Genomic DNA, 13,646 nt, shown 5'->3' with positions numbered 1-13,646 from the left:
AGGAGAAAGCAAGGCGGGGGTCCAGGATAGTCAACAAGATTATGTGCTCTCTTGAGGGTTAATAGTTCTGGCACTTCAAAGGTGTGTTAACTTAGATGCACAAGAACAATGGACAAGGTTTGCTTAAAACCTTTTACTAAAGGAATTATAGGTCTGGGGCATGACTACCCACCATGACCTGCCCAGTTAGGAATTTATGATCAGATCACCCTGTGAGGTTACTTTCCACAGAACCCCCTGCTTTTTCATCCATATACCAAAAGTGCACCCAATTTCAAGGGGTGGTAACATGGGCCCTTCTTCTCAATGGAAGAATGTCAATGTCACATTATAAAAAGAACATGTGGGGTCCGGCCCGGTGGCTCAGGCGGTTAGAGCTCCATGCTCCTAACTCCGAAGGCTGCCGGTTCGATTCCCACATGGGCCAGTGGGCTCTCAACCACAAGGTTGCCGGTTCAACTCCTCGAGTCCTGCAAAGGATGGTAGGCAGCGCCCCCTGCAACTAAGATTGAACACAGCACCTTGAGCTGAGCTGCAGCTGAGCTCCCGGATGGCTCAGTTGGTTGGAGCGTGTGCTCTCAACCACAAGGTTGCCGGTTCAACTCCCGCAAGGGGTGGTGGGCTGTGCCCCCTGCAACTAGCAACGGCAACTGGACCTGGAGCTGAGCTGTGCCCTCCACAACTAAGATTGAAGGACAACAACTTGACTTGGAAAAAAGGCCTGGAAGTACACACTGTTCCCCAATAAAGTCCTGTTCCCCTTCCCCAATAAAATTAAAAAAAAAAAAAAAAAAAAAAGAACACGTGGGATGAATATGTATTGGTGCAGCTGTCTTTGGAAAATACAATCTGGCACAAGTCTCTAATGGTGGGGTTTCATGCACATGTCTGGTCTATGGAACAGATTTTCTGGGCAATGGGGGGTTTCTTTTGGTGTGGCTCCAATCAGATCCCTTTGCTCCTGGGGTCGCTTTGCTCCAGCTTTCTGCATTCATAATTCTTTTTTTCTCTGCTCTGCATTTATACCGCAGTTAGTTTGTGATCCATTTTTCTCCAAGGGATCAGACAGCTCTTACCACTGACAGATAGTCAGGGGCATGATCCTACCTTCCAAGAGGACCTGAAATTGACAATAAACAGAAATAAAAAGTGTGATCTGCTTCTGTGCAGATGGAGCCCCGCCAGTAATGACTACAAAGTTTCCTGCTTTGAATTTGGCCTTCCCTGGACCCAAGGAGATGCTTAAAGACGGATGGTAAGCTAAGCTCTGGATAAGGGAGTATGTGTTTTGGGAGGTGGGGATCTATTCAGCAAAGTGGTGGCAGTTCCAGAATTTCTATGTGAGGGGCTTTATGGGTAGTGATCTGGTTGGAAGAAGGGATAGGAAGTTTCATGTGCATAACACTTTACATATTAGAAAACATTGCCTATTTCAAAGATTTGGAAACAGGGGTGGGGGTGGGATGGGCGTGGGGGGGCTGTCTTAGTTTGGATTTGACCAGAAGCAGGCCCTGAGATAAAGATTCAAGAATAGGGAAGTGAGACAGCAAGGGAAAGCAGGCAACAAAGGGCATGCCATCAAGCCAGCTATGGTGGATGAATGAAGCTTATCTTGCTGGGGAAAAAAATGACAGCCAGTGTAAGATTCTTACCTTCAGTTATCCCACCTGAGAAGTGACAGAACTGGGGTACTGATATTCCAATTGCCATGAGGGCTGCTCCTCTAGGGCAGAGTTTAATTCCATCCTGCTGTTCTGAGCAAAGCAGGCTTTAAAAGCTTTGGAGAAAGCCCTTAGACAAAGAGATACAGGAACTGGCAGTGGAAAGGCTGCTGGTACACCCCCAAGTGGTGAGGAATATGGCAGGGCATTGATGATGCATCCTACAGGTAACTGTCCCAGTTTGCCCAGAACTAAGGGGGTCCTGTGATGTGGGACTTTTGAGTTTTAAAAGGAAGGTCCCAGACAAACCAGAATGAGGTGGTCACCGTAACTACAGGGGCAAAACAAAACAGGAAGCTAAAGGCCATCCAATCACCCAAAACTACTGTCTGGAAAGAAAGGGTCAAAAAAAGGATTTACTGATGATAAAAATGTTCTGAAATGAGATAGTGGTGATAACTGCACAATTTTGTGAATATACTAAAAACCACTACATTGTACACTTTAAAAAGGTGAATTCTATGGTATGTGAATTACATCTCAATAAAAAAAAGATTACTATAAGGATAGACATATAGATCAATGGAATAAAATTGGGAATCCAGAAATAAACCCTTATTGTATGGTCAACTGATCTTCGACAATGGTCATTGGAGTTTGGACCCACTGGGTAATCCAGGATGATCTCATCCCAAACCCTTAATTTAATTACATCTATGAAGACCTTTTTTTTTTTTTTTCAAATAAGATTATGTCCACAGGTTCTGTGGATTAGCATGTGGACATATCTTTTGGGGGAACCACTATCCAACCCACTACAAACCTTATTTTACAGATGATGAAACAGTAACTTACTAAAGCAACACAGCTAGTCATAGCAGAGCAGAGATGTGAATCCAGGCTGTCTGGCTCCAAAGACCGTGTTCTTAACCACAGAGAAATAAAGGGACAAGACCAGAGAAGATGTCTCCAGCTTCATGGTGAAGGATGGATAGGACGAACGAGATTGGTGGCACGGAGACCAATCCGGAGGCTGTTACAAGAATCCTGGACAGACAGTAAGGAAGGAGTGGGCTAAGACAGTGACAAAGTGAATGGAGCAAAGGGAAGAGGCTGTCTGATCCCAGTAATTGGTTCCTCCCCAGGCTTCCACGGGGTAGATTGGGTGGTCCACCTGAGCTTCAGGCCACAAAACTTGTTTCCTTGGGGGCTGAATTATGCCTTTCCTGCTAATCATGGTGGAGATGAGATGGAGGGATAGCCTGAGAGACACAACCATACCCATACAATCACTCATCTCCCTGTCACTCCTTGCGTACACACTTAAGTAAAACTGGTGAAAATGAACCTCCAAAGGTGGTCTGGACTTGGGTATGTGTCTTAGCTCAGGTGTGTATCTTGGGTATGGGTCTGGACTTGGGTATGCATTTTAGCTTTTGCCATAACAAAACACCACAGACTGGGTGGCTTATATAACAGACATTTATTTCTCACATTTTTGGAGGTTGGAAGTCCAAGATCTACAGTTGGCAAGCTGGAAACCCAGAAGAGCCAATGGTAAAGTTCCAATCTGAGTCTGATGTTCTAAGAACCAAAAGAGCTAATGGTGTAAGTTCCAGTCAGTGTCTGAGTATGAACGCAGGAGAAGACCGAAGTCTCAGCTCGAAAACAGTCAGACAGAGAGAAGGAATTCCTTTTTACTCAAACTTTTCAGGCCTTCAATGGATTGGATGAGGCCCATCCACACTGGGGAAGGTGATCTGCTTTATTCAGGCTATTCATTCAAATATTGATCTCATTCAGAAACACCCTCACAGACACACCGAGAAATAATGTGTAACCAAATACCTGGCCACCCCATGGCCCAGTCAAGTTGACACATGCAACTGACTATCACAAGTCAGAATCTGTCTTAGTCAGTTCAGGCTCCCATAACAAAATGCCATAGCATGGGTGGTGTAAGCAATTGAATTTATATTGTCACAGTTCTGGAGGCTGGAAGCCCCAAATCAGAGTACCAGCATGCTTGGGTTCTGGTTTGAACTCTCTTCCTCACATGCAGATGGCTGTTTCTCACTGTGTCCTCACATGATAGAGAGAGAAGCAGCTCTCTGGCATCTCTTCTTAAAAGGGCACGAATCCCATCACGAGGGCCCCCACATTCATGACCTCACCTAAACCTAATTATCTCACAAACACCCCACTTCCAAATACCATTACATTGAAGGAAAGGGATTCAACATATGAATTTGGGGTGTGGGGGGGGTCACAATCCAGTCCATAGTGGTGTGACATGGGGGAGAGCTGTCTTTTACCATGACTTCCCTCCAAGCATCAGTAGTACTCTCTGACCGCAGCCTAAAGCCCAACTCCTAAAATCTAGCCCCTGCCAACTTTCCAGAAATTACCTCCTATGTTCAATTCCCCTACAATTACCTTCTGCTCTATCAGGTGACGTGTGGTTGGTACCAGTTATTTGAGAAGCAAGACTAATGGCTAAAGTCACAAAAGTAATGGATTTTGTTTGGCCAGTGAGACTGAAAGGTGAATCTTGAGACTGTAGAATCAGGCACGGCCCAACAGGAAAAGCAGGGGATTGGAACCCAACAGATCTGGGTTCATACTGTGGCTCTCTGCCCCTGGTTCTGAGAGCTCCGCCAAGCTACTTGACCCCTCTGAGTCTTGGTGTTCTCGCTTACGAAAAAGGAATAGTAATAACGCCTATCTTGGGGGTTGTTGTGAGGATGCGGTGAGAGAATGCTTCAAACACTATCATTATGAGTCTTTCTGGATTCTTCACTCTGCTTGTTGGTGTAGACAAGCCCGAGGGGACACCAGGTGATACGGCTGAGCTCACTGAGAATTTTTCTGAATGCAGCATCCGTTTGAAGGAGAAGAGCTCATTTCACTGAACCTTCCTTAGCCAGAGGGAGGAGTGTTTTGGCCAAATTTCAAGCGTTCTCTCTCACTCTCTCAGCACACTCTGAGGCTGCCGCCTGGGTGGAATCCTGTAACACTGTAATTATCCGGGTCTGGCTTCCTGCCTCATCCTTCTCTTATCCACAGCTGACATTCCCATCGCCCCCTGAGGCCTCAACACCACCAGCATCCAAGGAGACCAACAACACAGGGGGGGCACCATCATTACCAATGAAATACCATTTTCATGGCTTATATTTAGTGTGTATTGACCATATACCAGGTACTGTGCTTCAAGCTTTACATGAATGATCTCCTTTAGTCTTCCCAATAAACTTAAGATGTAAGTATTGCTGTTACTCTCATTTTACTGACGAAGAATCTGAGGTTCAAGAAATTTATGGAAATTGCCAAAGCCCCCTAAGCCTTAGCTGATTGGATCAGGATTGGACAACTGACCCAAGCTGGATGATTTAGATTCTCTCTCCCAGAGATTTGGAATTGGACTTGAGACGGGGTGGTTACTTATAATGGAGATAGGTAACCTTGGAAACTGTGGGGTGGTCTTTAATGGCCATATACACACAAAGGTAGAAATTCTGTAGAGAGAAAAGAATGAGGCAGACACAGAGAAAATAACAGGGAGGAATGGGCCTTTGGAGAAAGGAAGGTAAGAAAGAGACTAACTCCCTGGATTCCTTGGTTATATTTTTTGCCTGTGTTAGTCAGGACTCTAGGAAGTCAATGATAGGAATCGGACGCCTACAGGCTTAAATGAAAGAGAATCCATTTGCTCTAAGAATAACACAGGCTTTAGGTATGGCTGGGTACCATTCTCAGTGCTGTCAGTAACCTCAGTGTGGTCTCCATTCCTTGGATTTACTTCCTTCTATGTTGGTGTCAGCTTCAGGCAGGCTCTTTCCATGGGTGTAGAGAGCTGGCTGTTGAAAATCCCAGGCATAGATTCTTACACTTTCATCCCCAGCAGAGGGTGTCTCTTTCCCCAGAAGTTCCAGGGAAGGTCTCACCATCGAGCAACTGGCTGTCTTGGGTTATATGCCCAACCCTGAGGCTATTATCACTGTGTTCAAAAGATGGAATGTCTAATTGGCCACACGTGGTTCCATGGGTTAGGGTCAGTTCACTCAGATCACATGGACTGAAAGTGGGGAAAGGTGGATCCCCAAAGAAATGATGGTGCTATCTTTAGAGGAAGGAAGACAGGGCAATAAATACAATAGATGTTAATCACATGCTGCTGTATTCTTAAGATGATTTTGAGGAGGATTTTGTGATCTGTAACCTAAAGGATCCTTGACTGAGATATCCAAGTTACTACCATATGCTTCTAGATCTCTTGCCCTACCTTCTGATACCCTTCTCCATCTAGCCATCAGCCCCAAGGGCTTGTTCCACCTGCTCTTACATATAATTGTAATCGCAGGTAAAGATTGCTGCATTCTTTCCCTTTCCACTAGCCAGCAAGATTAGGGATCCCAGATTGGAAAGCAGGAACAGAAGGAAATTATACAGCAGAATTACAGGCAAAAGTCAACCTCAGAACCCGGTAGCTGGGGACAGTGTCACTCTCACTGCTCAACACTGGACATTCCAGTTTGAATGGCCTACATCTCTAGCTCTGGGCACCTCTACCACTCCCACCCCTAGAAATTGGGTGTTGGGGCTGCTCCTCTGTTTCTTTTCATCACCAATTCCAGGTTCAAAATCCCAAGAGGGAGCATCAGTTTGGCCAAACCTAGGTCACGTGTCCAGTTCTCTAGTTGCCAGAAGGTCTGAGAATGAAAGTATATCTGGACTTTTTGGCTCCTACGTGGGGGGTCGGTGGGAGAGGAAGCACCTTTGATGTCCATCAAGAGTTAGAGAGTGAGGTATTTCCCAAACTAGGAAGGGATCCACCAAACTGCTCCTCTAAAGTAATGAAAACCCAAATTAACAGCAACAACAACTATTACCATTGTACTTACTACTACTACTAAAACAAATGTCCTGTTCAAGGGACATTAAAGGGTTTCAAGTAGGGAAGTGACATTATCAAATACACTTTAGAAAGATTCTTTTGTTGGTTAAATGTGGATTGGATTAGAAGAAGGCCAGGCTGGGGGCAGGGAAACAACTGAGAAGCCACTCAAAGTGTGTCTGTGGAAGAGCCATATCCGGCATCATCTGGGAGCCTGTTAGAAATGCAGAATCTGGGACCCCACTCTGACCTGGTCTAGTGCAGGACTCTTCAAATTTTAAGGTATGTATGAGTTACCCAGGGATCTTCTTAAAATGTAGATCCTGATTCAGTAGGTCTGGGGTGGGGTCTATGATTCTGCATTTCTAACAAGTTCTCAGCTGACGCCAGTGCTATTGGTCCCTGGATCACACTTGGAGTATCAAGGGTCTAGGTCAGACAGTCAGGCTTGACCTGGCTGGTGGCAGAGGGATGGAGAGCTGCCAGATTCCAGAGCTCTTAAGGAGGTGGAATGGACAAGATCAGGTGATTGCTCTGATGAGCGGAGAAATTAAGGACGAATTCTAGCTTTCTGGTTTGGATAGAGTTTGGGCAATTTTCTTTTCTTTTTGCTGATCTTTTTTCTTATAAAGAACCTGCCATACTTGTGCATTAAAAAGAGGAGGTGGAAAAGAAATCAATGATACTGTAAAGAACTCAGGTAAGTAAGGAGGTGTTTTAACATATGACAAACATTTTAACTTTTGAAGAATAAAATATACATTTTTCTGTAGAATAGTTTTTTCGGGTATGACCTATGCTGAAATGCTATGAACTACAGAGCTGCGAGAATCCAACTTCATTCCTAAGAAGATTTAATAAAACATGATATCTTTTCCTCCTCATTAAGAACTAATCATGTTATACCAGGTGTGACATACTGCTTTCTCTTTAAAAATACTTTCCAAGGAGTTGATTATGAAAACGTAAGGGCGATAATGTGCTTATTTCAATACCGAAGACAAATAATTTCAGTGACTCATAAATGCTAGGGTGAAACATTAGAATACTAAAGCTCCATTTGTTAAGAAAGAAATCATTTTCATTCTTCTCAGTAGACTTCCAGTTGTTTTGGACATAATTTGTTCCTGAAGTTAGGTTAGAGAATTCAGTAAAACTAAAGGAAGTTTCATCCTCAAACTTTATTGAAACAATATCCAACAATCAGTTGACAGGTTGAGGAAGAATTGATTGCCCTTCAAGAAGAAGCAATGGTTATAATAACTGATATTTATTGATCCCTTTCATGCACCACAGAATTTGTTGGATTTCTCACAACACTCTGAGGTAGTTGCTTTTAATTCCCATTATATAGAAGGGGAAAACAAGGCTTAGTGAAGTTCAGTGACTTGCCAAGTTCTCCCAGATGGTAGGTGACAGAGATGACACCTTATCCAGGTCTGACTGCTTGAAGAGCTGTGACCCTTAACAATCCACCCCAAATCTAGAATGTTAAGCAAAATACTATAAGATACAACCTCCAATGCTTACGCACGAGGAAAACAAAGTTCAGATGATTCCCAGTCCACTGTAGTTTCTGATGCACCGTGCTCCTTTCACTGAAACTGGCCCAAATCTATAAAGTTGCTGACATGGATGCTTTATAATGCATATAGGTGGTTCCCTATTGGTACGCCTTTGAGACCTCTGAAAACTTTGTTTTCCCCAGGGTATGCTTTCCCCCATTAGATGGTCTTTGCCATTAAATATTCACCTCTAACTTAGGCCATTCTTATGTCCTTGTTAAAATGCAGTTGCTCAAGCATTCCAATGTGAATATGCGCACCCTTTCCTGCGAGCAGGTTTTCATTGGAGAGAGGGAAATGAGAAGGAGACCGGGAGCACACTGAGATGATTCTTGAGGCAAGACTAAGAGGAATAAGGAACAAGGTGAAACCTAGGGGTCTGAGGACCTGAATGACAAATATCTTCTCTAACTACATTGCTGAAAAAGTGATTTAGACTAAAAAAAAAAAAAGATAAATCGGGGTAAAGATAGCATTAAGCAGATCTGATTTCTCTAAGATCACCTACAAATACGATGGAAATGTGGAGCATTAGCTACAAAATGCTTGGACAACTCTGACACGATGTCGTTCTGTGACCCTGAGTAAGTCCCTTAACCAAAGTTACTGTTGTGGGGCAAGAACTGAGGGTTTGGCTGCTGGGTCAATATTTTTCAAACACCCTGAAACTCTCATAGCGTGAAGTCCTTCTAGCTCCTGTCCATGCTGGATATGCTTTGAATAAGGTTGACACTAAACATGCTTCCAGAAACTTCTCAACTCCCAGTGGCTTCTCCGCTTCATATCCCTCTCCGATTAGTGATCATTAGTGGAGCAGCCTCAGTTATCCTTAGCATCCTTGTTCAGCCAGAGAAGTCTCTGCCACGCTCCTTTTCCCAGAGGAGTCCTTTCTCACCTCTGGGTGAAGCAGAAGGAAAAAGAAACAATTTACGTAATGGTGTGATCACACTGATGCCTCAAACTCAATTTTTCCTTCAATTACTACATTTTTCTGACAGCTAGTTTAGAAGTTGTTACCAATTTTTTTTTTCCAGCCAGAGAGGTTTCCATTATAGATCCAATTTTATCAGAGCATAACTTTAAAGAACACATTTAAACAGAACTTCAGATTTTTAAAACAGAGATAATGAGTGCTTTTTCACCAATGATACAGATGGGGAAGAGGGTGATTCCTCCTCTGAGGAACCTAGTAAAAGATGTTAATGATTGGTTGGGAATTTCCCCAATTAATCTTACGGGTAAAATCCTTCTTAAGGCAGTGTACCCTAGACTGTGGCTCAGCTTGGCGCAGACCTATCTGTGCGACAGACTTATTGACACAGCTGACCAAAGAGAAAAGCCTGACAAAACAGACTGGGCCCGGACAACTAGCAGACATTTGTGTAGCTGGTGAAACCAAGGGTTTGACACCATTCCTCAAACCTTGAAGAGAGCTGCCTCCTATTGTTACATGGCTACGTTGGAAAAAAAGAATGAGTTGATTAAGCTGAAAACTGGAGAAAAGCAGTTCTGGGAAAAGAACAGGGGTTTAAGAGTCAGAAATACCTGTGTTAAACAAAAACCTTTGAGGCTGAAAGTTGTCCCAAAAGGCAGGATTTATTGAACCATATGCTAGCTAGAAAAAGGACCAGGTCCTGAAGCATGCAATCTAAACCACCAGCAGCAGGGCTAGATAGAGCAGACAAACATGTCTACTGTCCTGGAGTTGAGGGCCTCTTTATACAATGACTTTGGAGAAGAAAGACTTAAGTTGTTTTGAAAGAATTTACATTGCCTGTAGTTAGGGTGGGGGCAGGGAGAGGTGAAGTGAGAGAAGTTCTGGGATGGGCATATGATCCCTAATGCTTCTGGATTGGTTGTGGGCAACAATCAGGAAAGTTCATGTGTAAGCAAGATGCAGTGTGTCCAGTGGTTGGCTATTCTGCCTGGAAGTTAATTCAAAGTTTCAACATACACTCAGGACTATGAGCAGTCTTTTGCTGGTTTCAGCCCAGAGCTGTTCACTAACTTCCCTCCATTCTTCCTCCCACTCTGCAGCCTGATGCAATTTAATTTAGGGCATCTCAGAAGTTTTCTCTTGTCACCTGGGTTAGAATGCTTGCTTTGCTACTAACTAGCTAATTTACCTTAAGCAAGACCCTATAGTTTTCTGAGCTCCAGAATCCTCATGGACACGGTGGGCTCATACACAGGAGGACTGGACAAGGGGAGGGAACAGAAGTGCTCAGGCACAGGGCTTGGCATACAACAGTCCTTAAAACTTGGGTTGGAGAGTAGCTTTTAAGATCACTTCCGGGCATCTGCCCCCAATCTCATTCCTGATTTTGACTTGGCCTCTCCCATCCAATGTTGTCATGTCGCTCTGGCGACATCTCAGCGCACTTCTTAGACTCTGCCTACCAGAAAGTAGAGAAGAGGTCATTGATGCAGTGTAGCTTGAGGCCATCACCCAGATCCAAGATGGCTCCAATGCCCGCCGCCCCTTTTCCCCCACCCACTGCCTCAGAATCAAATTAATATTCTTCAGCAAGAGAGGCAGTATTGTGGTGAAGCCCCCTTTCTCTGGAATTAGACGAACCTAGGTTTAAATCCCAGCTCTGCCCCATCCTTCCTGTTTGATCTTTGTGAAGCCACTCTACTTTCTCAGCATCAATATTTTCAACTGTAAAATAAGGGATGATAGTAGTGCCTATTTCATAGGGTTGTTGAAAAGATTATATGAGATAATGCATGTGAGGTTTTCAGCATGGGCCCAGTACACATCAAGAACATAATTAACGTTTGCTATTGTTACTGTGTACTATTATATTATTAATTAATTAAATTAAGTTATTATTTGTTACTACTTGGTTCCAACTTGTTTGTCCAGCCTTATCACCCTCCACCGTCTTCACACATCACCATGTTTCAGCCGCTTTGAAATTCTACAACAAAAAAATGCATTGTACAGCATAGTGATTATAGTTAATAATGTGGTATTATATGCCTGAAAGTTGATAAGGCAGTAGGTCTTAAATGTTCCCACCACAAAAAAGAAATGGTAATTATGTGACATGATGCCAGCGTTATCTAACTATGGTGGCAATAATTTTGCAATATGTAACTGTATCAAATCAATACATCGTACATATTAAACTTAACACAACGTTGTATATCAACTATATCTCAAAACAGCTGAACAAAATCTATAAAGAAAAAAATGCTTTGAGCGCTTACTATATTCCAGGTCATTGCTAAGTGTTGGTTGGATATTCACTCAAGAATAAGACTTAGTTATGGCTATCATCAACAAGACAAACAATAACAAATGTTGGAGAGGCTGTGGAGAAAAAGGAACCCTCATACACTGTTGGTGGGAATGCAGACTGGTGCAGCCGTTATGGAAGGCAGTGTGGAGGTTTCTCAAAGAATTACGAATAGAATTGCCATATGACCCAGCAATCCCTCTTCTGGGTATCTACCCAAAAAATCTGAAAACATTTAGAGATAAAGACACGTGTGCTCCAATGTTCATTGCAGCTTTGTTTATGGTGGCCAAGACATGGAAACAACCAAAATGTCCTTCGATAGATGAATGGATAAAGAAGTTGTGGTATATATACACAATGGAATACTATTCGGCAGTAAGAAAAGATGATATAGGAACATTTGTGACAACATGGATGGATCTTGAGAGAGTAATGCTGAGCGAAACAAGTCAGACAGAAAAAGCAGAGAACCATGTGATTTCACTGATATGTGGTATATAAACCAAGAACAACAAAAGAGCAAGACAAATGAGAAACAGAAACTCATAGACACAGACAATAGTTTAGTGGTTGCCAGAGGGTAAGGGGGGCGGGGGGTGGGGGGTGGGAGATGAGGGTAAGGGGGATCGAATATATGGTGATGGAAAGAGAACTGACTCTGGGTGGTGAACACACAATGGGATTTATAGATGATGTAATACAGAATTGTACACCTGAAATCTATGTAATTTTACTAACAATTGTCACCCCAATAAATTTAATTAAAAAAAAAAAAAAGAAAGGAGAAAAAAAATGATAATGAACTGAGCAATGAAATAAATAGCATTACTGCAAAAAGAAAAAAAAAAAAAAGACTTAGTTAATAAGACACAGGAGCTCATGGTCTAGTTAAACTCTATTTGCTGTTTCTGAAACGTCCTCCTTCTTTTCTGTCATCATATCTTTGTTGATGCTCTTCCTGCTGCCTAGTGAGACCTTTCTTCTTTCTCCTGTTAATGTAGTTTTGTTTATCCCTTAAAGTCCAGCTCTGTTGTAAAATATTTCTTGATCCCTTGAGGCTGAATTGAATATTCTTGTTCTGTGATCCCATAGCACCTTGCATATAATTCTATTTTAACACTTACTGTATTGGGATTTTTACAAAAATCCAGAAGAGGCCACAGGCAAAGATCAAAGTCTGGGAATGGAGCCAGGAGTTCAGACCTGGGAGATAGATTGTTTGGAGTGGGTTAGGATCAGATAGCAGTGGGATTGACTGGCCTTGTGGGATTGCTCTGGGTATCAGCTATCATTTATAGCTTGCTTTTAAGGTCTGGCAGGAATATGATGAGTGGGTGGGATGGTCTTTTTGAAAGGTCGCTGGGTGGAACAGCCATCACATAGTGCAAAATGCACATATTGAACTCTTACCATGAGCCGAATTGAGCCACAATTATAGATTAGTATATTTGGAGCATTAATGGAATTTTCCAGAGAGCCCTGTACAAGTCAACAGAAATCTGTAATTCTTGGATATCAGAGGCTTTGTGAAGTAAGGAGAATAACTACAAAAAAGGGTTTAGAGTATTTGTTTCTTATGAATCTTCTGAGATCAGAGAAGGTGACTGCCAGCAGGGAATGCAGACACAGCCTAGTAGGTGTCGAGCTGGGGAAGTCAGAGGTCTAAGACTCTGTACCTATGCTGCACAGCCACTAAGCTGTCATGCCCACTCTCTTCCGAGCACATGCAAGGTGCCCTTCATGCATTTAGTATATGCCAGACATTGTCCCAAGCATTTTTCATGCATCATCTCTTTGAACCTCAGAAAAACCCTATGAAATAATGACTACGATTGTTCCCATTTCACAGATGAGGAAATCAAGGGTCATGGAATGAAGTCAATTGTCAAAGTCACACAGCTGGCACAGACTAGATCTAGAGCTTGAACACCAAATCCTGTATGATTGATCTCCCCATTATACTCCCCCACCTTGCTTTTAACTCTCTCAGTTACCAACTTTATTATTTGTTTTTCCATGTATGCCTTTGATGTCCACAGTGTCCTTTCAGCTGGTACCCAGGGTCTTATTGATTCTTATTTAAAAATGTTTTTTTGTTCTTTTTTTGAACTTCTTTTTTAAACCAGGTAATATAGAAAAACAGTACAAAATTTAGAGATACAAAAGGGCATATGGACATTTCCCCATCACTCAGTTCTCTAATTATGCCTGAGATTTACAAGTCATTTGTATTTTCTTTCTTTCACGTTTATTACTTATTTTGCTATAGAATTGT

General features: G+C 42.7%; 1 protein-coding gene across 1 annotated transcript in view; it reads left to right on the top strand.

Annotated features, from left to right (window-relative positions):
- Positions 1-1,172: 1,172 nt before the first annotated feature.
- The window catches only part of SYN2 (synapsin II), a 169,489-nt gene continuing 157,015 nt past the window's right edge, over positions 1,173-13,646 (top strand). The window contains exon 1 of the mRNA XM_074312977.1: positions 1,173-1,255. Within this exon, the coding sequence (XP_074169078.1) occupies positions 1,188-1,255 (68 nt within the window). The 5' untranslated portion in view covers positions 1,173-1,187. The remainder of the gene's footprint in view (positions 1,256-13,646) is intronic.

This window comes from Rhinolophus sinicus, linkage group LG10, assembly GCF_036562045.2.
Source record: "Rhinolophus sinicus isolate RSC01 linkage group LG10, ASM3656204v1, whole genome shotgun sequence".
NCBI classification, from domain to species: Eukaryota; Metazoa; Chordata; class Mammalia; order Chiroptera; family Rhinolophidae; genus Rhinolophus; species Rhinolophus sinicus.
Note: the sequence above shows the minus strand (reverse complement) of the source record. Positions and strands in the feature narration are given on the sequence as shown.